At 38.1% G+C, this 24554-nt stretch overlaps 2 protein-coding genes across 9 annotated transcripts in view; one reads left to right on the forward strand and one right to left on the reverse strand.

Moving 5' to 3' along the window:
• The window catches only part of RICTOR (RPTOR independent companion of MTOR complex 2), a 123699-nt gene extending 103820 nt beyond the window's left edge, over positions 1 to 19879 (forward strand). For 3 of the 6 annotated variants that reach the window (XM_043599551.1, XM_043599575.1, XM_043599586.1), the window contains 9 exons: positions 56 to 1064; positions 1347 to 1418; positions 4822 to 4999; positions 5739 to 5823; positions 6574 to 6807; positions 12919 to 13074; positions 13408 to 13531; positions 15065 to 15203; positions 15319 to 19879. In XM_043599551.1, coding sequence (XP_043455486.1) covers positions 56 to 1064; positions 1347 to 1418; positions 4822 to 4999; positions 5739 to 5823; positions 6574 to 6807; positions 12919 to 13074; positions 13408 to 13531; positions 15065 to 15203; positions 15319 to 15393 — 2072 coding nt within the window. In that variant the 3' untranslated portion in view covers positions 15394 to 19879. The remainder of the gene's footprint in view (positions 1 to 55; positions 1065 to 1346; positions 1419 to 4821; positions 5000 to 5738; positions 5824 to 6573; positions 6808 to 12918; positions 13075 to 13407; positions 13532 to 15064; positions 15204 to 15318) is intronic. The other 3 variants (XM_043599566.1, XM_043599557.1, XM_043599594.1) reach the window with 3 other exon arrangements.
• A 2311-nt stretch (positions 19880 to 22190) lies between these two features.
• OSMR (oncostatin M receptor) overlaps positions 22191 to 24554 on the reverse strand; it is a 52631-nt gene continuing 50267 nt past the window's right edge. For all 3 annotated transcript variants that reach the window (XM_043599618.1, XM_043599603.1, XM_043599614.1), the window contains exon 18: positions 22191 to 24360. In XM_043599618.1, the coding sequence (XP_043455553.1) occupies positions 23830 to 24360 (531 nt within the window). In that variant the 3' untranslated portion in view covers positions 22191 to 23829. The remainder of the gene's footprint in view (positions 24361 to 24554) is intronic.

The raw sequence follows: 24554 nt of genomic DNA on the forward strand, positions 1-24554 counted from the left end.
ATGATTTTGTTTGTTGTTTTTTTCTGTGCTTTTATTAACAATCCTTTGATCATAGGTATGTTCATAATGGAGGACGACCGGTTTGGCAGCAGCTCTACTAGTACATTTTTTCTTGACATCAGTGAAGACACAGAGCCAGCATTTTATGATCGGCCTGGACCTATAAAGGATAAAAATTCCTTCCCTTTCTTTGCTTCTAGTAAACTTGTGAAGAATCGTATCTTAAATTCGCTTACTTTGCCTAATAAAAAACATCGTAGTAGCAGTGATCCAAAAGGAGGGAAACTGTCATCTGAAAATAAGACCAACAACAGGCGGATCAGAACGCTTACGGAGCCCAGTGTCGACTTTAACCATAGTGATGATTTCACACCCATGTCCACAGTACAGAAAACATTACAATTAGAAACTTCATTCGTTGGGAATAAGCACATTGAAGACGCTGGTAGTACTCCAAGCATTGGAGAGAATGACTTAAAATTCACCAAGAGTCTTGGTACAGAGAATCACAGAGAAAACACCAGCCGAGAGAGATTAGTTGTAGAAAGTTCAACAAGCTCACATATGAAGATACGTAGCCAAAGTTTTAATACAGACACTACAACAAGTGGAATAAGTTCAATGAGCTCCAGTCCTTCACGAGAGACCGTAGGTGTGGATGCTACGACTGTGGACACAGACTGTGGAAGTATGAGTACTGTGGTAAGTACTAAAACTGTTAAGACAAGCCACTATCTGACGCCACAGTCTAACCATCTATCTCTCTCCAAATCAAACTCAGTGTCCCTGGTGCCTCCAGGTTCTTCTCATACGCTTCCTAGAAGAGCACAGTCCCTTAAAGCACCCTCTATTGCTACAATTAAAAGTCTAGCAGATTGTAACTTTAGTTACACAAGTTCTAGAGACGCCTTTGGCTACGCTACACTGAAAAGATTACAGCAGCAAAGAATGCATCCATCCTTATCTCACTCTGAAGCTTTGGCATCTCCAGCAAAAGATGTGCTGTTTACTGATACCATCACCATGAAGGCCAACAGCTTTGAATCCAGGTTAACACCAAGCAGGTGAGCAGATACGCACTTAAAAATGAACAATAACGGTTGCATTTTAACAGGCTTAAATGGAAAGCATTAGGCAGGTTTTACATCTACATCAGCCTCAGAACCGACCTATTAGAATTGTTTACTATGGTAGGCTGTAAGCTCCTAGTTACCCGATATGATTTGAAATGGATTCTTGCAGCTGCGAGGGGGGAAAAGAAATTCTATTAGGCCCTGAAAATAAACATACATGCTTTTCAAGGACACACAAGTCACAAGCTTTTTTTTATTTCTCGCTTCTGCAAGGATCGATTTTAAAAAGAAGCATGTCGGGGGAATCAGGAGCTTAAGACCTACAATAACAAACAACCTTTTCAGGTAGGTCAATTTAAGGCTCCAAAAGTTGACCTTACTATTATTTTTTTAAGTAACGACAGATTTCAGTGAAATTCTTTTCATTTTGTCTTAAGTAGCTGTGATTATTTGGTAGGAACCTAATGAACGTTAAATGAATTCCTTGGCTCTGAGGATTCAGCAGTAGTAGTTTGCCTACACTCAAGAACATGTAGGGAGTTTCTGTGCCATATCTAAAGATTAGATCAAGTTGATCAAAATAAACAGCTTTGATTTTACCTTTAAAAGATAGGCAATGTTAAATTTGACTGTTGGCAAAGATTTTTGTACCCATTCTTTGTTGTTGTTGGGCCAGTTAGTTCTAAAAACTTTCTTAGTTTTTGATTATTAATTTACATTCATTTAAATGGATTCGTATTTGTCAAGTGCTGAGAATAGTGCCTGACACCTATCATCATCATCATCATGGGTAGTTACTTCCTTACGTAACCCATTTGGCTCTTATACAGCCAAATTCTTCAGAACATTAAGATATTATTAAGCAGTTTTGTTTCAGTGATGCTAATGCATTTAGTAGAAGGGGTTCCTTTGCAGCGGTAATAAATTGTATTTCATTTGATAGAATTTTATAAATTATGCAGTAATGTCTCCTCTACCAGGAACTCACCTGGCTTTGGCAACCTCATCAATCAGAACAAACACAGGAAAATCTCTTAATAGCTTACTAGTCTAAATCTATCCAGTGAGGTTCATGAATTTTATTCAAAAGAGATAAGGTACCTCTGACCCAAATTCAGAGTGTGTTGATACTTATTCTAACAAGCAGGGATATCAGGTTTTCAGGCCTATGGAAGCAAAAATGAAAAGCTTCTGACTGGTGGAACACTCTTAACAGGAAAAGACAACTGATAAAATTGATAGCAAAGGAGGAAACTTTTATATTACAATAACGTATTTGAAAACTCAAAGACCAGCACAGCAAGCAGGGGCAGTAAACATAGCACAACAAAGTAAGCAGTAAGAGTTGCACCATCTCACAGCTCAGTGCAGTAACCAAAGCACCATTAACTCTGAAGCATCCTGTTCATTATGTGTCATTGAAGCAGGCATTTCTATCCAAATTGTTGAAAGCACAGATTAGAAAGTTGTACTGCTTAAATATTCATAAGAATAGACCAGAAGGGGCGCCTGGGTGGCGCAGTCAGTTAAGCGTCCGACTTCAGCCAGGTCACGATCTCGCGGTCCGTGAGTTCGAGCCCCGCGTCGGGCTCTGGGCTGATGGCCCAGAGCCTGGAGCCTGTTTCCGATTCTGTGTCTCCCTCTCTCTCTGCCCCTCCCCCGTTCATGCTCTGTCTCTCTCTGTCCCAAAAATAAATAAACGTTGAAAAAAAAAATTAAAAAAAAAAAAAAAAAAAGAATAGACCAGAAAAAGACAGCTACCCCAGATCATTTATTTCCTAACCAGTCTGGATTCTTAGAATCTTATTTCCTGTATTCTCTATTAGACCAGGAAAAAGTGGTTTGGAAATTTTACTCCTGGAGTAAAATGTCAGGTTATTGGTGTTATAAAGGATGAATAGGTGTTTTAATTTCTTGGGAGGGAAATAAATAAAAACAAGAAAAAAAACAGGAGAGCCAGGAACAGCTTGTACGAAGGCATGACAGCATAACGAAACTTCATGTTCATCAAATCTTTCATTTGTTCTTCAAATTGTATTGAGTACTTGCTGTGTACCAGGTTCCATGGGGGTAAAATTGTGTTCCTACCCCTTTCCTTTATTGAGTTCATTCAGAGAAAATGAAAATGATGGAAGATAACTACAAGTTTACTTTAAAATAACAGTTTGGAAGCCAGGCTGAGAAGGATTATTATTCTTTGTTTTTTGTTTTTTGTTTTTTTTCTCATAAAATTAAAAAAGTAGGCTTGTAGATACCTGTGATATAATGGATGGCACGAATCCAACAGTCTTAAAAAATCATGTCTCACTGAGATGTCTCCTTGGGACATGATACAACACTCGATTAGGAATCCTTAATCCTAAATTCTAATCCTGGCACTGAGTGAATGAACTTGAACAAGGAACAAGGTTTCATAAATTATGCTATAATGTCTCATCTGCCTGGAATTCAGCAGCTTTGCAAACTTCTTCAATCCAGAACGAAACCAGGCAGACTTCAGTTGCTCACTGTTGTGAATCTGTGTAGTAAAGTTCATGAATTTTGGAATATCTAGGCCTCAGTTGCCTTATCTAATGGAATTTGGACTAGATCAGTGGCTTTAAGCTTTTCAAATATTGCGTTTTAGGTAGAGAAACTCTTTCTTCACAAAAACATTTCTATGGAAACCTAATATGGATAATAGATTAAAATGGATCTACTTAGTTGAGATAGGGATTGGGAGGGCAAGTGATCCAATAATTCCTTGCTTTATCTGCAGTACTCCTTTAAGAGTTTTATGGAGTAAGAGAGGTTTAACAGAATACAATTTAAAAACCGCTGACCTATGTTATGAAATCTGTCATTTTCAACTGTGAGTGGTTTTTAAGCGGACATTAGAAATTAGTGGTTTTTATTATGATAATCTTAATAGCTACTATTTATGAAGGATTTATTTTGTATGCATTATAAAATAATTTTTCTAAATATCAGGTTACATTATTAAATTTTCAATGACTTGGGTTTCCGAATGCCAGTGTACATTAACTATGGAGCCTTGTGTAATGCCTTGTATAAACAAAGCAGGCACGTACTAAATATTTTAGCATGGATGTTGCATGAATAAGAAATCTGTATGAGAAAGATGTATCTTAGGGAAATATCAGCATACCATATTTATTATGGCATCACTAGTAAGGTGTGCTTTGAGGAAATATCAGTGCTTCAAATAAGACTATCTTGTAATATTTACAAATGATAACATTATTGCTGTTTTGTGTCTGTCTTCTGTGTTACATAAATCTTGTTGCCACACAATAAGTGTTTATTCTTATTTTTCATAAAAATAATGTTAAATGGAGTTAATAGACATGCCCTTAGTTAACTTATAGCAAAGTTTGTAGTTTGAAAGGATCGTGAAGATAATCCTTGGATCATACCTGTGACTTCTAAGAGTTGTTTTGTTTTGTTTTGTTTTGCTTCTAGATATTGAAAGTTCTAATTGCCCACCTTGACACTTTTACCTGGGAGGCCATAGCAGTTGTTTTTCCTAACAGTCTGATTACTGATGATCTTTTGTATGTCATTTTGTAACAGCTAAATAATTTCAAGTGTTTTTATGCTCTTAATAAACGATGGCACTGTTTAGTACTTGACTAGCTTCTTTTATGAAGTTACAAAAATAAATTATAATTTCATATAAATTATATATGATTAATATTATAAATCAAGAAACTAATGCAAGTGGATTTTTTTTTTTACGGTTTTGTAGGTTCATGAAAGCTTTAAGTTATGCGTCATTAGATAAAGAAGACTTACTGAGTCCTATTAATCAAAATACCCTGCAGCGATCCTCGTCAGTGAGATCCATGGTGTCCAGTGCAACATATGGTAGTTCAGATGACTATATTGGTCTTGCTCTTCCAGTAGACATCAATGACATATTCCAGGTATCATAAGTCGTCTTGTTTTCTTACTAATTGGTTTCCTATTATTTCATATTCTATGACTCCTTGCTAGAAATTGTATCTTCGAGCAAATACTGTTTTAGGGGAAGATCATTTTTTAAGGCAGTTTTGTTTAAAGACGTTTCATGATGGAAACTGTTTCACCTTTCTCTGCTATTTTGTACTTTTTAATTTAGTATTTCCAAGTCCCGGAACATGATCCTTCCTTCTCTTCCCAAACCAAATCAGCATCTTGTTTTATTTCTTTATCAGTATATTCTCTATAGAAGTTTAGTGAAACTTTAACTGCTTTTTAGTCACATTTGACTTACCCTTGTGTGTTTTTTCACATGTAACATTGTGGACGTTTCACAGTACATTCCTAGGTTTTTTTAAACCAGTGTATCCTGTATAAGGCGGCCACATGTGCCCAGTATATAAGGTGGCCCTGATCCCAGCAGATACTCACAAACATCTCCATGGTAGATGGTACTGAAGAAGACGCTCAGGAGTCTAAAGACATTTTAGATACATTCTAAAATAATCATTCAATATTTATTGAAATTACCAAGAATAAATAAGGACTTTAAGGATTTTATTTTGTCAGATGTTGGTAATGTAAGCTTCTTTAGTGAACTTTTTGTGGTAGGTTCATGTGCTATAGTAATTCTATTTAAATTGCATTTAATTTAATTTTGCTACTACTCATAAAGTGAACTTCTTCATAATTTATCTATTTTAGGTAAAGGATATTCCCTATTTTCAGACAAAAAACATACCTCCACATGATGATCGAGGTGCCAGGGTGTTTGCCCATGATGCAGGAGGTAATGCATGGTTTAAGTTCTTTTGAGACTCCTCTTTATATTAAAAAGAAAACTGTTTTTAAAACAAAATTGATCTGAAGAAAAATATTAGTAGGATGACATTAAAAATTCAGATATACTTACTTTTGGGTCAGCTTAAAAATTATACCAAAATAATTGCGTTAATTTAAAATTAAACCACAGTATGTTTTTATTTTTATGAGGGACTTAAAGTGTTCTTCCAACTAAGCCTCTCAAGAAGACAACAATTGGATCAGTTGATTTAAAAATTATGCGTGAAAAACTTGCAACACTAATTCTTTCAAAAGGTCTAAAAAACAGGTTTGGGGAAAAGAGATGAAAATACATTTTACGTGATCTCTGTTTGTTATGAACTGTAAGATTTTAATGAATATATGCATATCAGCCACAGATTAAAGCTTCATAATCTTGATTCTTTTTAAACAATTACCTCTTTAGACTTAGAATTATTACATTTCTTTATGGAAATACTGAGAATAATTGAAATGATGCCTTAATTGTATAATTTTAATTTTCCATCTTCTATGTAAAATTTCATATAAAACTAATAAATAAGCATATCTTCTAATTTTAATTTCCTAATTTAAAGCAAATTAGATTTTGAGTCATAGAAAGACTTCTGATTTTCTTCCCTAGTTTTTCTTCTTCAAAAATTCACATAGTTTGAGGTACCTTGAAAGAGATGTCATTGATTTTATCAGATTCTGTTTCATGTTTACTTATGCACAGGTCTTCCATCTGGAACTGGAGGTCTTGTAAAAAACTCTTTTCACTTGCTACGACAACAGATGAGTCTTACAGAAATAATGAATTCGATCCATTCAGATGCTTCTCTGTTTTTAGAAAGTACAGAAGACACTGGATTACAGGAACATACAGACGATAACTGCCTTTATTGTGTCTGTATCGAAATTCTGGGTTTCCAGCCCAGTAACCAACTAAGTGCAATATGTAGTCATTCAGGTGAGTGATTATGAGCTTTTCCACGTCATCTGAGTCTGCTCCAGTCACAAGTCATGTCCCAGCTCTGATGACCATCCCTCTTACTCCATTCTTACTACCCTAGCCTTAGTTCAGTCACTCATCATTTCCTATTGGAGTGTTAGTGTCTCTGTCTCCAGTTTTGGCCCCTTCCAATTCATCTTTCGTACTGTTTTCTGGGATTAGTCTGTTGACAGTTCTTTAACTGGCTATTCATGCCCAACACATAAGACTCTTTGTGTGATCTGTCTGTTGTCCTTTATTGTTGTGGTTTTTTTTTTAATGTTTATTTATTTTGGAAAGAGAGAGCCAAGTGGGGGAGAGGCAGAGAGAGAGGAAGACAGAATCCCAAGCGGGCTTCACGCTGTCAGCACAGAGCCTGACATGGGGCTCGAACCCAAGAACCGCAAGATCATGACCTGAGCCGAAATCAAGAGTCTGAGGCTTAACCATCTGAGCCTCCCACACACCCCTTTTTTTCTCTAATGTTAGTAAAATACAGTGTTCTATTAGTTTCAAGTGTACAATATAACTATTCAACAATTCTGGTTTTCTTTCAATATTTTTAAATTCCAGTATGGTTAATGTACAGTGTTATGTTAGTTTCAGGTGTGCAATATAGTGATTCAGCAATTCTGTATATACTCAGTGTTCATCGTGATAGGTGTGCTCTTGATCCTCTGCATCTGTTTCACCCCTGGCCCCACCATCTCTCCTCTGGCAATCACTATTTTGTTTTCTGTGTTTAAGTGGTTTTTTGTCTTTGTTTTTGTTGTTTTTTGAGAGAGAGCTTGTTGCGTAGGGGCAGCGGGAGAGGGAGAGAGAGAATCCCAAGCAGGATCCACGCCCAGTGCAGAGCCTGACATAGGGCTCAATCCCACGACCACAAGATCACGACCTGAGCCTAAATCAAGAGTTGGGCGTTCAACATGCTGAGCCACCCAGGCACCCCTAGTTTAACATGATCAGAGCACTTACGTTAGACTACAGCTGGGCAGAATCATCAACACAAAGTCTGTTGTATAGTAAGGTGTTGAGTACGCCATGTAATTGATTAAATACCCTGCTGAACGTGAAACAGAATGGCTTTGTGGGAACAGGACGGTTGTAGTGTATTAGCTGTTTACTCTCATGATCACATGGCTGACAGAGCTGTGGCTCACTGTCACTGTCCAGCATCATGAGAGAGGATCATACTGCAGATCGCTAGCCCAGGGAAAGATCTAAATTTCAAATTTGAATCAGTTTCTACTGAATGTGTATCATTTTTGCACCATCATAAAGTCGACCTGTCATCAGTTGAGGACCATCTGTATTAGCAATTTCAAATTAATATGTGTTTATATGAGCATTTAAAGTGTTTCCATAGATATCCTTTCTTGGTGAATATCATTTAGCCACACTCAAGAAAAACCTGGTCATAACTAAAGTTCTCTGAGTTACTCTTCTAAATTTCTCCTTGATAGTCTGATTCAGAGCTTTCCAACTGATGGGTTGCAGCATGCTGATGCACCATAAATAAGATATGGGTATGCTAAGTTAATTAATTCCCTTAATGTTTCCATGCCCCCTAGGGCCTGGGTTTGGACAAACCCTTGGCCTAGGCACTTTCCACTGTGAACAGCCCCATCCAGGGCCCTAGTGTGCTGTAATTATTCTCATTTCCGGTGAGTGAGAGGTTTGGGCAATATTGTTCTGATGTATTATACACGGTAGAAAATAGTGTGATTTTAAATCATTTGGCTCTACATCGTTTATGATATTTTAGTTTCTGCAAGTTCTGCCTCATTTATATACTTACTCATCAAACACTTATGAACAGTTACGATGGATTTTACTATACTGTTTTCTACTTAATTTTATCAAACAAGAAATAGGGAAACCAGCCCTCCAATTACCTAGTCAGAAGATAGTCACAGCTAATTCTAATCCATTTGTGACCTGTAGCTGGGAGAGTGATCGGCAGAGAGCATCATGGGGTTTGGGACTTGTGAAACACTTGCTGGAAGCAGAAAGGTGCTCACCTTGGCATAGCTGTCAGAGCCTCTCGGCTGGTGCGCCAGTGACGTGAAGTGTTTCTAAGGAACAGCAGGGGAAAAATCTGAACTGGGAAATGATTGCAGTTTGTTACTGATACCCATCTCAGAAGCATGAAGGGAGGAAGGCCAAATGGTTAAAAAGTCACCGAACTTTTATTCATTCATGCCCTCGACATAATATTTATTATGCCACTACCGTGGGCCAGACATTAAACTAGATGCCAGGAAAACTTTTGTGAGGGAAGGAAAACAAAAAATAACACACTGTTCTTACACTCTCTGAGCTTCAGTTCAGTGGGGGAAAGAAATGGATGAATGGATTGACTGATCAGTCACTTGATCAATTGATTATGTAAATACAATACTGCATTTGTAATAAGTGTCATCAAGGGTAGGTGCATGGTATTAGCAAAGGAATACAACCAAGTAGAATACAACCAAGTCAAAGAGGAGACTTCTGAAGAAGTCATTATTGAGCTGTGGTCTAAAAAATGAATAGAAGCTAACAAAGTGAAGACTGGCATATAGAGAATTTGAAGAGAGAGTGAACAGCCAGAGCAAAGGTCTTCTCTTATGAGAGTGTACGTGGGAAGTAGGAGGGACTGAAAAGACACCTGTGTGAATAGAGCTCAGAAAGCAAGACGGAAGAGGATGTATGACCTAGAGAGATAGGCAGAGACCTGGCCCTGCAGATCTCTTGCTGCCCAGAGTATGGTCAGAGGACCAGCAGCATCAGCATCACCTACGAGTTTGTCAGAAATGCAGAATCTCACACTCCACACATAGAATCTGCACTTTCACGAGATTCCCAGGTTGTTCATGTGCACAGTACAGTTTCAGAAGCATTCCTATAGGCCACCTGGAAGATTTTGTATATCAGAAAGAAGACATCCGTATTGTCCATGGCAGATAACTAAAAACTAATCCCTGTACTATTTAATGACCATTTTAAAGGAACATCAAGACTAGAGCTCATTTCATTCTTTAGAACATCTGGTCTGGCAGTTGTTCAAACATGTAAAGCTCAAAGGAAAGGCTGTTGGAAGAGGGTATTTGCTAACATCCTGTTCTGCTTCTGCCACCTTCACAGATGTTCGTGCAATTATATAGTTCTAGTGTACTTAGAAGAATGAGTTGTTTTTTTTCTTTTTTTTTTTTTAAATGAGAACGGATGACATGTTCAGAGATAGGATGTGATTCTAACAGGTTAGACATGTTAGGAGTCATCATCCTGGCTAAAGGGAAGGCTGAAATATATAAAAGTTTATAAGTTTTCAGAAACATGTCAGTTGAATATAGTTTAAATTTCTTACTGTTCTTGTGCTGGAATATTTTGTCATCATAGTCCCTGGGGAGTTCATCAACTGAGTCTAAAATAACACGTTCGTCTCTTACCTGGTTATTCAGCACTACTGCTTTTTTTTTTTTTTTTTTTAATTTACATCCAAATTAGTTAGCATATAGTGCAACAATGATTTCAGGAGTAGATTCCTTAGTGCCCCGTACCCATTTAGCCCATCCCCCCCCCCCCACAACCCCTCCAGTAACCCTCTGTTCTTCTGTCAGTTGGCTTTTAGTTGTGCTGATTGTTTCCTTTGCTGTGCAGAAGCTTTTTATTTTGATGAGGTCCCAATAGTTCATTTTTGCCTTTGTTTCCCTTGCCTCTGGAGACGTGTTGCATAAGAAGCTGCTGCAGGCAGGATCAAAGAGGTTTTTGCCTGCTTTCTCCTTGAGGATTTTGACGGCTTCCTGTCTTACATTGAGGTCTTTCATCCATTTTGAGTTTATTTTTGTGTATGGTGTAAGAAAGTGGTCCAGGTTCATTCTTCTGCATGTTGCTGTCCAGTTTTCCCAGCACCACTTGCTGAAGAGACTGTGATTATTCCATTGCATATTCTTTCCTGCTTTGTCAAAAGTGAGTTGGCCATACGTTTATGGGTCCATTTCTAGGTTTTCTATTCTGTTCCATTGATCTGAGTGTCTGTTCTTGTGCCAGTACCATACTGCCTTGATGATTATAGCTTTGTAGTATAGCTTGAAGTCTGGGATTGTGATGCCTCCTGCTTTGGTTTTCTTTTTCAAAATCGCTTTGGCTGTTCAGGGTCTTTTCTAGTTCCATACAAATTTTAGGATTATTTGTTTTAGCTCCGTGAAGAATGCTGGTGTTATTTTGATAGGGATTGCATTGAATATGTAGATTGCTTTGTGTAGTATCGACATTTTAACAATATTTGTTCTTCCTATCCAGGAGCATGGAATCTTTTCCCATTTTTTTGTGTCTTTTTCAGTTTCTTTCATAAGCTTTCTATAGTTTTCAGTGTATAGATTTTTCACCTCTTTCATTAGATATATTCCTAGGTATTTTATGGTTTTGGTGCAATTATATATAAATGGGATCGATTCCTTGATTTCTCTTTCTGTTGCTTCATTCTTGGTGAATAGGAATGCAACCGATTTCTGTGCATTGATTTTATATCCTGCAACTTTGCTGAATTCATGAATCAGTTCTGGCAGGTTTTTGGTGGAATCTTTTGGGTTTTCCACATAGAGCATCATGTCATCTGCAAAGAGTGAAGTTTGACCTCCTCCTGACCGATTTGGATGCCTTTGGCACTGCTGCTTTTTAAGTACATCTTTAGTTCTCAAATCTTTTGGCAATAGTTTTACTTTTTAAATCCATGAATGATGAAGTAGCATGTGTTAATTTAAGTGCCTGAAAGACACATGATTTCCTTAATAACCAGAATTTTAAAACTACGCCAATTTATAACTATTCTTTTCCAAGGAACCAAAGCATTTTCTGCTTAGTATTATGTAAATAGTAATCTTAGGAAGGGCTTAGAGGTGAGAGGAGGGGGTGATATCTGTTTTGTGGAAAAAAAACATAGGGGGAGATTGACATTGGTTTGGTTTCCTGGGCTTTAAAAATAGGGCTTTTTTTCTGTACTGTGACAACGTGCTATAGTAGAAAGACTACTGGACCATCTGTCAAGAGCTCTTACCTTCTGGCTAAGTGTGTGTCTCCTTTCTTTGAATTTCTTTTCTTTCATGAGATGAGAGCCTTAATTAATTTCCAGTATGTCTTATAGTACGAAGGTTGTATGATTTTATAGGTTGACCCGTGTTACTCCCTAAAAGGATAGCCAAAGACTTCCTGATTTCCATTTGCCCTAATCACTTTAAGTGCTCAGGAAAATTTTAAATAAAAAAACTAATGTCATCTTAGAAACACTGAGATGTTTGGTTGACTTCAAAATCCCATCTAGGAGTACCTTAGCAATGCATGGGAAGGGTAGTAAGTTTAATTCTAAGGAATGAACTGATGATAAGCCCAGGGAAGTATGATTCTTATATTGGTAATTATTAAATGGGGAGAAAGGAAGTCATAGAATAATAGTATAGTATAATCTTACCACACCCAAAGAATAAGAAAAAGAAATTTAAGGGGCGCCTGGGTGGCGCAGTCGGTTAAGCGTCCGACTTCAGCCAGGTCACGATCTCGCGGTCCGTGAGTTCGAGCCCCGCGTCGGGCTCTGGGCTGATGGCTCAGAGCCTGGAGCCTGTTTCCGATTCTGTGTCTCCCTCTCTCTCTGCCCCTCCCCCGTTCATGCTCTGTCTCTCTCTGTCCCAAAAATAAATAAACGTTGAAAAAAAAAAAAAATTAAAATAGCAAAAGATCTTAAAGATACATATATGTCAAACTTTTTAACCATATTTCCCTTTAGGAAGGCATTTAGCTTGGGGGTGGGAGTCATGGGTGAGGGAGTAGATAAGGTACCTTCGTGTTTTATTCTATATATGTCTTTATTTGAATTCTTTAATCACATAGTTTTATGTTATTTTTGTAATTTAGGAAAATTTATGTATAAAATCTTTAGAATTTAACAAATTTCACTGTCTGAACAGTCTGAATTTATTTCCAAGATCATTATGGAAAATGTTGCAAATTGGAAAGAAATTAAAAGGAATCATCTCCTCTCTGGTATATAATGCAAGCATAGGAATTAAGCCATTATAATGATACTTTAATTGCAATAATTCATTTTTTCTTCAGACCTTCAAGACATTCCATATTCTGATTGGTGTGAGCAGACTATCCATAATCCCTTAGAAGTGGTTCCTTCTAAGTTTTCAGGGATTTCTGGATGCAGTGATGGAGTGTCTCAAGAAGGCTCAGCCAGCAGCACCAAAAGCACAGAATTGTTGTTAGGTAAGTTTCAGATTCAAATCCAAACATTGTTAGTAAAACTATACTTAGTTTTGTGGTTGTTGTTGATAAATAATGTTAATTGATGTTATCTCAAAATTGTGGCAAGCCTGTTTTAGTCAGGTGTCTTTATCAGTACCTGTATTTAGTCACGTGTATCAGCTGCTGAGGTGTGTCCTTTTAGTTGGGTTCTTGCATTAGAATTTTATTTCCAGAACGATCAGTAGATTATGCGCAGTTTATCTCTGTCTTAGATCTTTAGTTTAAGAACAAATTTCATGAGTTGTAATCATTTTCTATTGTGATAAAGATAAAATATTTTAATCGCCTTTTCAGGTGTTAAAACAATTCCAGATGATACACCAATGTGCCGCATACTCCTTCGCAAAGAAGTTCTGAGATTAGTCATTAATTTGAGTAGTTCAGTTTCAACTAAATGTCATGAAACTGGGCTTTTAACGTAAGTAAACCATGAGTATTCTCTGTTCTGCTCTTTAGGGTAAAAAAGATCCTTGAAACACTTCAAAAGTTAGACTAATTAGCTTACATCCATAGTTCTGCGTGGTATATCTGTGTGAGGCTAGATTTCCTTCGTGTACTTCAAACAAAATAATGTATTACAGTAACAAATGGAATGCAGAAGTAGGTATGTGAATCTGTCTTCTGTTAAGCCGGACTTGAAGAGATCTGTAAAAATGTAAAACAATACCACTCTTCTCATTTTTTAGTTTTGGAAAATACTTTTTATTAGATGTACGTGTTTATGTTAACAGGTAATGGGCTTATTTTTTTAAAAGAATTAATGTATATTTTGAAATCTTCTCAATTTTAATTTCTAATATGGTAATTAACAGTGACTGTAACCCACACAAAAATAAGGTTTTTGGGGTCTTGAATAATTTTTAAGAAAGGGTGGGAATCGTGAGACTGAACAATTTAAGATAAGTGGACCTATACAAAAACAAGTGATATTTTCTTGGTTTAATTCTTCCCCCCTATTTTTCCTCTTTCTCGTAGTACAAGTTGCAGAATTTTTATTGTTTTTCTAAAGCAGAGCAGCATGATGAAAGAAAAGTTACATTGAACCATTACCATCTTCGATCTGCACTGTTAAAAAGCAGTGGTCCTCAGAAGAAACACAGTGCAGAGTCTCCTGTGGGCCTTTAAAAAACCAGTAACACAGAGGCGCCTGGGTTGCTCAGTCAGTTGAGCGTCCGACTTCCGCTCAGGTCATGATCTCATGGTCCGTGAGTTCGAGCCCCACGTCGGGCTCTGTGCTGACAGCTCCAAGTCTGGAGCCTGCTTCCCATCCTGTGTCTCCCTCTCTCTCTCTGCCCCTCCCCCACTCTCACTTTGTCTTACTCTGTCTCTCAAAAATTAAAAAAAAACAAAACAGTAACACAGAGGTCCTACTGCAGACTTTCCGGCCACACACTCTCTAGCAGTAGCGGGTCTTTAGCCTGTGTATTACTCCGCATACCCCACCCCTGATTCTGAGTTAAAAGCCACTGTTAGAAGGTGGAAGATAAAAGGAGATAGCCCAGTTAAGGATATTAATAACTTCAAACTAACTTTTAAAACTTCTTTCTATTTTTTTTTCTATTTTTTTTTTAAGTTGGACGTGGAGCCCAACATAGGCCTTGAACTCACGACCCTGAGGTCACGCCCTGAGCTGAGATCAAGAGTCGGACACTTAACCAAAAACTTATTTCTATTTAAAAATTTAATTTTGAAAATAGTTAAGTCATCCTAGGTGGATAAATAAATTTTGCAATTTCTCATGCTAGTGAAAAAGAGTATTTCTGGTAACCCCAAACTTAAAATGTCTAGTTTAAGTGTGAGCTAGGGATATTTAATATTTTATATTCTTAGGCCAATATGCCATCGAATCAATGTCTAGAGGAAAAACATTTCAAAAGTGATATTTTGGCGGAAAAATAGGTAAGTTGTTTTTACAGTTTTTATCCCACCATCATCTTTTCTTCGGTTTTAGAATTAAGGAGAAGTATCCTCAAACATTTGATGACATCTGCCTTTATTCTGAGGTTTCTCATTTGCTCTCACACTGCACATTTAGACTTCCGTGTCGGAGGTTCATACAAGAATTATTTCAAGATGTACAGTTCTTACAAGTAAGTAGCACTCGTACTTAGGAAGTTTACCTTTCGAGAATAATTCTGTGTTTGGATAAGTTAAAGGACAGATTGTATCTGTTGAAACGCCAGCAAGTCACCACTTCTCTCCTAGATGCATGAAGAAGCAGAGGCTGTGCTGGCAGCACCACCAAAGCCACCTGCAGTGGACACAGCTGCTGAGTCCTGACCTCGGTGCTCATCGCGTGCATAGATGGACACCATATATACTCAGACTTGCCGAGTTCCTAACAAAAAGCCTCAGAAAATGCTGACCGGGCGGCAAAGACAGGAGTAGCTTCTGTTCCAGCGATCACTGGTATACGCACAGTTGGAACTGCGGACTTCCCCAACCGGAACAACTTCCTCTTGTCCCTGTTGAGCCCTCTGGGGGTTCGCTGTTCATTACCACACTTTTAAGAATTTTAGTTACCATTATATGCAAGAGCCAAGCACTGAATACCTACGTAGGTTTTCTACTTTTTCCTTTTAAGAGCGTAACCACAGTGGAACAATAATAGGATATGCAGAAGCACCCTTCACACAGTTATTTCTGAATTCTTTTTTTAGGGTAAATCTAAAGATGCCTTGTTTGTTAACTAATTCGTGGAAACCAGTAATCGGTGTCTCTGAGGCTGCACCCCGTTACCACGGTGGGGTGTGCGAGAACTGCTGGTATTAGAGCGGGAACTTTGGCCCTTCCGCATCTTTCCTAATGTTTGTAACACTACTTCAGAGGTTTGTAACCTCAAAGCAAAAGAAGAGCCTCAACAACCCAGAACTTGTATAAGTTATTTTGATGTTACTAGACTTGCATCACAGTTTGTTTGTTTTCTGTCTCTTCACTTTTGTTGCAGTGTGTTGTTATAGGCTATCCGAACCAATTAAGGTTTTTCACTACAGTTCTTGATTCGTATCGAAACATCATTTTATAATTCAGTATTTCCCATTTGTAGAATTGCACATGTTTTCAGTGGACTTGTCATTTGCATCAACTTCCCATATCACCATTTGAAACAGGAACCAGAGCGAGCACTATTAAATGAGACCTAAAGCAAAAGAAAGCAGTAACTTGACACTTGGGATTTCCTGAGGAAGAGATAAGTTTGCCTCCGATTTACACATTCCGTGGGAAAAGAAGAGCCATATTTCCTTAAAAAAAAATCATTAATGCAACTTTAATTATGATTAAAAATTGTAGTGAAAAGCCTTAAGTACCAAATTTTAAAGCAGCAGTAATTTAATTTTTTTATATCAGTGTTCTTGTTTTGCACAAACTAAATGCGGTGATAGGTGAGTTTATCAACACAATTGCCTTTATCACATTTGTGAAGCTGTTAAGTTGATGAGGGCAAGGTTTTGTTTATTTGTGTGTTTAATTTGTATATGTTTAAAGATGTTTGGAAATCTTTACAGGAATTAAACATATATGCAAATTTGTATATAAAAATAGCATGGCCATCACCATTAGAATGCTTGTAAATGAAAGGATTATCTTTTTTGAGGTCTATATATAATAGAAAAAAAAAATCCAGCTGGACTGATTAGGACCCTTTTTTAATTCATTTGTTTATACCATTTTTACAGTTACACATCAGCTTTGCCACACAGTACCTTGATGAATATTTTCCCATATTACAGATTGTTTTTATAACGGGCTTGTTCTTTGAGATCTCTGTAAAGAACCCTGTGAACTAGGAAACGTAACTCACAGAGATACTGTGTTTTTTGTTTCGTTTTGTTTTGTTTCTGTTTTTTTAATTTACTGGCACTGAAAGTTCCATCCGGGATGAAGCACTTCATCTCACTTCATAACGCCTCTTGACCGCGCTTCGTCCGGTGCGTTCTCGCGTGCACCGTGCAGCAGCGTCACCGTCACAGCAGAGAAGGGCTGCAGGCTGCTGCTTGTGTTCAGAAGTGGTTCTTCGGATTTGCTCTCGTAAAACCAAGTGACAATAAAATATTGTTTTTCACTTTAATTTATCACTGAACCCAAGTGTTTATTTAAATGTTAACAGTACTTTTAAGAACGTTGGTTGCCTGTCACCTTGGTCTTTGGTCTTGGACGATTGAACTGCCTTCCAGAAACCAAATGTCAGAGATATTAGACCAAATAGTGGTTAAAAACTCCAAAGGAGGTAATTTAGTAATCTTATTCATTCATGATGGGGTTGACATATTTTAGACATTCATTTTAAACACTACCTCAGTTAATATAGAGTATAAAATCTGTGGTTTAATCCCTCAAAAGTTAATAGTAATTCTTTCTTAACACACACACACACACACACACACGCACACACGCACGCCTGTCCCCATCCTGGACCTCATTTCACTCATCCATCCTGGAATGAAGTCTGTTACTATTAGCCTAACAGTTTTTTGTTGTTGTTGTTGTTGTTGTTTTTTGACTTTTACTTTGAAAGACATGTATGTATGCATTATAGTAATTGCCTATAGCACTTAGTTTGGGGAGACAGAGTTTTGTGGTTATCACTAATCTAAGGGAAAAAAAAAGTCTGTACTTAAATGTATAGTGCTATTTGGTTTATCCATGTTTCACTGATGGGTCTAATATGTTTTCAAGTACTCATTTGTATAAAAGACTTTAATAATGCAAAATGCTCACATGCAGTGCCAAGTGATTAACTTAGTATTTAAAAATTTTAAATTATAGCAGAAAAGATTAGGAATGGTGTCAGTGGTAATAGAAATAATTGAGAAAATCATCTATAAATAATAGATAACTACCAGACTATAAAGTACCAAAATAATGTCAATACTGTAGTTTTTTGAGATTTTAGAATTAATCTTAGTCCATATAAATTTGTACTATTGGTAATTATTGAATAATTGGGAGGAATTTGGGCAGTTGTGCTTGTTGTAAGCTGTGAATATCTAATTATAAAGTGAATTGTTATTTCTAATTGAAATGTTTTTTCAAGAACAGATTTCAGCTTCACATACTAAAGTAAATACTGATAAATGATAAGGAAATTAGAAATTAGTATTGATAATTAAATATGGTCTAAGATTTCTTATACTTTTATTTCCTATTTATGCCTAGGTAGATTTGAAGGGGGGAAATGTCTCCCTAATAAAAAATTTTCTAATAAAGATTAGTAGCATAAGTACGTTCTGTAAGACAGTGACATTAAAATAGAGGCTCTCTGGAGGTATCGATACACATCATTATGCCAGTTATTCTAACATCATGTGTACAAGTTCTTTTGAAATAGTAGCTTTAATAGTCTTCAGCTCTTTTATCCAGGGCTTGAGGTAATTAAAGCTGAGTTCTTCAGGGCACGTAAAGCGTTCGACAGTGAGGCGTCAGTGCTTATTCTGATTTGTCTACTGCTCTTTAAATTGTTTTTTCATTCCACTCAGAAGATGCCTTTTATCCCCACATTAAAGCACAGGTCATTGAGCAATAAAAACCCATCAAATTGTCCAGATTACAACCACAGTCGTTTTGCATGGTAAGAGTGAGGTGCTAACTTTGTGTGAGATTAGCTTTGTAAACCACGTTGGGAAAAGTCCTTTAGAAGAAAGGTTTTTCCCCTTTTGTTTTATGCTTCCAGTGTTGTCTCAGATCAACAATCCAGTACACATGGGAAAAAAGAGAAGGTAGAACTAACTGAGAGAGTTTGGGGAGAAGAACTGATGGGATGAAAGAACATTTCAGGTTTTCCAAAATGTAAGTTGGGGAAGGTCTCCCTTGTCTCCCCATTCAGGAAATCCATTATTACCAGCTTCATTTCCAGAGTATCACTACAGTGAGAGTTTCCTTATAAAAGCCTACTAGTGAAATGGATAGCAGTGTCTATCAGACAACGTTGAAATCTGTGAGAATCTTTCTAGGAACATTCTTTCTTTCTTTTAGTTCCAGGTTTCCAGAGTAGATTTCATTCATAGTAGGTTTATATGACTCACACAGAATGTGGATTCCCCACCCCCCTTTGGAGTGTTTTTGTAATGTAGGTGGATAGCTATGCCACAACACGCATTAATTGCACATCTTATTTGATTCTTTTTATAAAATATTTAATTTGAAGAATATAATTTATGCCAAAAAGTATACCTTATAATTTTGTCACTAAGTTGGTTGATTTAGCACAAATATACAAAGCGTTGGGGCAGAGGCGGGGAGATAAAAATTGTTCGTAGATAATAGTTGAAAAATGTTCCATTACTGGCCTGGCAGAAACCCTGAAGCTGCGTTGTAAAACAAATGGTGTAGATTAGTTTTGAAAAGTGGTAAGTGGTAAGGGATTGTGAATAAAATCTCGGACTTAATGCTCCCTAACCACACGATATTCTTTTTTTATTTAGTAATAAGCTGCTACATATTTGGAGGTTCTGGTGTTTGTAGGTCACTGAACAGACATTGAAATCTGATTTATATTGTACAACTGTAACATAGAAAGAAAAAGTATTTATATATTTTCCGTAAGAATATTTCATTGAGTTGTGTATAATTTAAAGAAGGTTTGTCCCCAAATGGTTTTGCTCACCTTGATTGTGTGTGTGTGTGTGTGTGTGTGTGCGCGCGCACGCATGTGTGGTTTTCTTGTTTTTGTATAATGTGTACAGTTTATGTCAAGGGCATTAAAAGCCTCCTGAAGCATAATCTTATCAAAGGGATTGTTAATAAAATGTACTTAAAATTCTTAAAACCTGTGTTGTTCTATTTGAAATTTTAAAACAATCAGTGGATTGAATTGCGTTGATTTGAATTAGTGCCACTATGGCTGATACGTGTGACGCCCGGTAAAAATGACTTTTAGGTACTACAGATAAGAGTCTAGTTCCATTAACACATCAGTGGCCTACTCCAAATGTTTTAAAATATCTATACTTAGAAAACATTCTTCATAATCTAAGCAAATACTTTATAGCTTGTTTTTTTTTTTTTTACTTCATTGTAAAGGGTTTGAAAAACTGGATCTGTCTTTAAAACAGTTCTAAATTTTTCGAAGAAATATACAATATAAGTGATGATGGTATGTATGATGATGACTTTTTGTGGGAAGGTATTTGATTTCTCCTGCAGAAACTTGTCCTCATCAGATAGGGTATCATATAGCCACCTAGTGGCGAAAGAAAATACCACAAGGGAAATTACCAAGGCTGGAGAGTAAAATTCAAAGACGAAGCCAGGTCAAAGCTAGGTTATAGTTGACTATGTGTGGTACGATAGTCTCGCTTACAGAAACAGATTGTTTGGATAACTTGGTTCTTGGGCATATTTCTGTGTATCGTTTTCCCATTGCCTTCTGTATGTGCATGTTTTGGGCCCCAAAATAAACTTAAAAAAAGCATACTTAATAATCATCATACAGCTGATCTTTGTAGACCTAAACTTTAGAAAGTTTATTTCATTTAAAAAGAAGACTCTTTGGTATATAAAAATACTCAAAAATAAAATACCATCTTAGTCCATTTAGGCGACTGTAATAATACACCACAGATTGGGTAGCTTACAAACAACAGAAATCTATTTCTCCGGTTCTGGAGGCTGGACGGCTGAGGCCAGAGTGCTAGCATGGTCGAGGGAGGGCCGTCTCCTAGGCCCCAGAATTCTCGTTGTGTCCTGACGTGGCACAAGGAATAGGGAGCCCTCCCGGGTCTCATAAGCACACTCATCCCGAGTACGTGAGGGCTCCAGCCTTGTGACCTAATCACCTTCCAAAGGCCCCATCTCCTAATACCGTTATCTTCGGGGGTTAGGATTTCAACATGGGAATTTTGAGGAGGACATTCAGACCGTAGCAACTACTTTTGCATTGATAAAAAAAAAAAATACTAAAGCTTGTTTCTTTAATGCTTATCTTAGAGGATCAAGTCAACTGCCTTTGGTGCTTTAAATTGAATATATTTAGTTACTGTATATCTTTTAACTGCTCATTCTGAAGGCATTTTCTCTTCTGTTGTATCTCTTCAAGGGTTTTTAAAGGTTCTTTATGCAAAATGCTTAATATGTTTTGTAAATTCTTTGCGATGAAAGTCAGTTTTCTTTCCATGGAGCTCTTACAAGAAATACTAGATGTTGTCTAATTCAACTTGATCTTCTCAGTAAATACACATTCTAGTGGGGAATCGGTTTCGTTAGAATCAGCGCGAGTCAAGTGTTAGACTGGGAGCAAGCACCTTTGGTGGCGAGTCCGTGGTTTGGTGTGGCGGCGTCCCTGCACCCAGCCTGAACCGTCACGGTCCCCTGCAGGCAGCTGAGGACTGCTCTCCAGTTTGATGTGGTATTTAGAGATCAACACCAGTGCTGCCCACCATCAAAATACCCTGGTATTTCTAAGGAAGTGTTACTAATTCGGCTTTAGGTACAGTTCTTTTTAAAGGTATTCACGGTTATGTTAGGAAAAGTAGAGCTTATCTAGAGGAATGCACATATTTGCAGATGAAATCATATGATTTGCTTCCAAATATCAGGAGGGAGGGTGGATAAGGGTACGGATGGACTGAAACAGCCGTGGGTTAGTGGCTGTTGGGCTGATGATATACATAAGGGTTTGTTAAACTTACTATACTTTTCTGTCATTTGAAATTCTCCAGTATTTTTTTCATCCTAATAATTCTGACACATGAATACAAATTTCAAAGTTTCTGAAGAACATTGCTTAAAGCAATGCTGTTAAGACGCCACATAGTATTGACAAACGCTTTAAATATGACCGCGTTTGGTGTTACGGACATGGGAGAATGTTTATAGCCAAAACTGCAGTCGTAGTGATATTGTAAGCATTATGTAGCCCCACATTTCCTGTTGGTATTTTGCTTTATGGTTCTCAAGGTTGAGTGTGCATCCAAATGCTTGGAAGGGAGCTGATGACACATATTTCAGGTCTCAAGCCATGGAGATTCTGATGAGGTTTGGAGTGTTATCCCCAAATTTACATTTTTAGTGAGCTCATGAGGTGACTGGCTATACTTACTGTTAGATTTTCATTTCATTGAGGTAGAGAACACACAAAATGCAGCTGCGAAATATTTTAATTAAGGCTTTTTTGCAACAAAAATGACTTCAAAGTTTTGTGGATTATTTTTAAAAGAAAATCCATATGAAAGACACTAGTTACAAATCTGTCTTCACTTCATTGCCATTTCTTTTATAGTTGCATGAGAAAGGAGCAAGGAGTCTAAGTGATGACAATACTGGCCCCCAAAGTCTTCTCAAAGCTGTTAGATTACTCAAGATACTCATTTTTACAGTGTTAGGAATACATGCCCAGTTCTCCACCAAAAGGTTCAGTTCTAAGGAAAAGGTTGAAAAGCCTGAACAGAAGCCCTGCTTGTGCTGGTATATTTCGGCCAGTTGGCAGTCACCTTACTTGGAGGTGTGCGTCTTTTGCTCTCAGTCTTGGCTGTGTGGTGCCGATGACACAGTGCGGGGCGTTCGGTACCAGAGGCAGAGGCGCTGTCGCTTCCGGCACAGCAAGCGAGGAGTTCCTAAACATGCTTGCTTAAAACATGGTAAATAAACGTAAAGCGCCGATGGGCAGAAGGCAGAGAAAGGACCGGGCACGTGTGGAATGCCCGCTATGCCCCCGGTGCCTTGTACATACTGGTTCAAGGAGACAAAGCCGCTGCTGAGCGAATACAGAATTTCCCCACCCTATATAGAGCTTTTTACAATTATGTCTAAACCATGCCCAACAATGGGGGTGCACTTTATTCATTATGTTAGCATAACAGGAATATAAATGAAGACAGGGTATTTTCTTGACCCAGACCATTGCAAAGACCAAAGGGTGCCAAATGAGAACAGGTCATTTCTGTATAGTTCTTGAAAAAAAGAGGAACCAGAAAATGTGAATGGAATTAACATATTCTCGTTTCTATTCGGAGGTAGTTGTCAAAAATCACGGTCAAAGACTGATGTCTACCAAGTAGGAGTGCTGTTATCCTGACAGTAAGTTAAGAGTCCCTGCCAGTCCCGCTCTTGCCTCGCATGCAATAAGCTCAGTGGAAAGGCAGTTGGGATCTTCCTGATCATTCACGTGTCTACCTTTCTAAGGTCTGTGCCCCCAGAAGAGTTCATTTTACTGCATCGGTGAACTACAGATTATCATCGCTTCAAGGCAAGTCTAAAATCTGTTTTACCCTCAAACGTCTGTGATTTTTTTCATTAAACACACCCGGAATAACATTGACACTTCATGCTCTAGTATCGAATCTTCTGTGGCCTTTATTAAAACCTTAAATCTAGTTCCTTTACCCTAAAGATACTGAACATGGGGGTAAAGCTTAATGGAAAATTTCCTCACTAAAAACTGAACTTGTGGGACCACAGCCCCCCTGTCCAGTACTGAGGGTCTGGGGTCTATCTCTATGTCAGGTTCCAGGCCTGCTGTTCGAAAGGTGGGCCTGGAGCACACCAGCAAGGGAGCCTGTCCCCAGGAGCCTGCCATGTCTATGGCAAGCCTTCTCCAAGGAGGAGTGCTAAGTTCCATAGCTCCTGACCTCTCAAACCGAGCCGGACCGTAGTGGTCTCACACGCCCCCCGTGACTGCTCGGTGGGTTTACGTACCGAGGCATCTGGTGACAGAATGGTGCCGCCGAGCATCCTGTTCGTGTCTGTGTAGCAGAAAGGCATGCGACAGGTACATACTGATTAGTGGTCGTGCTCACCTTCATCTAAGAGGGTAATCGAGGGAGGAGAGGCCAGACCCATGGGAATGGCCATTTGCGTTTTGTACTCTGAACACAGTGCTGGCTCTGGTGGATTTGTGGGGAGACTGGACTTGTCTCCACACATGGGTGAGGCCAACTGGGACACATAATTCAAATTAGTTTCTCCAGCTGGTATTTCTCCCAGGGAGTTGACGTAGTTTTTTCCTAGTGCCTTCGGTCCATTTTCAGATGATGTCAACAGTCCCAGCTGACTTGGCTGGGCTTTAGGGGTTACTGGGACGTGGCCACAAGAAACGGAGTCAGAAGCCGCCTGATTATAGGTAAAGTTCTCAAAACAGATGCAGGGGCCAGGCCCAGAGTGGCTCTTCTCTGTTGGGAGGAGGTAAAGGTAGGTGGGCTTGGTGGGTTCAGTTTCTGTCAGTGACTTCCTAGTGCCTTCCTGCTTGTTTATGACTTCAATAGCATCTGGAATACAGTCCTTGACATTCATTATTGTTAGGCGGGGGTTCTCCTGGAACAAACAAAAGAAATGCAAATAGTGTGTGTGTGTGTGTGTGTGTGTGTGTGTCAGAGTATATAAAGTATATGCGAAACGCACTCAGGGCTTCAGGTTTTGTGTGTGTGTTGTCCTAGTCACAAGTTAACTGCAGGTGCTGTTGCAAACCAAAGGATTTCCCCCGATGGAAGAAATCTCAAGGCTCCATT

The sequence above is a fragment of the Prionailurus bengalensis genome, chromosome A1 (genome assembly GCF_016509475.1).
Source record: "Prionailurus bengalensis isolate Pbe53 chromosome A1, Fcat_Pben_1.1_paternal_pri, whole genome shotgun sequence".
In the NCBI taxonomy this organism is placed as follows: Eukaryota; Metazoa; Chordata; class Mammalia; order Carnivora; family Felidae; genus Prionailurus; species Prionailurus bengalensis.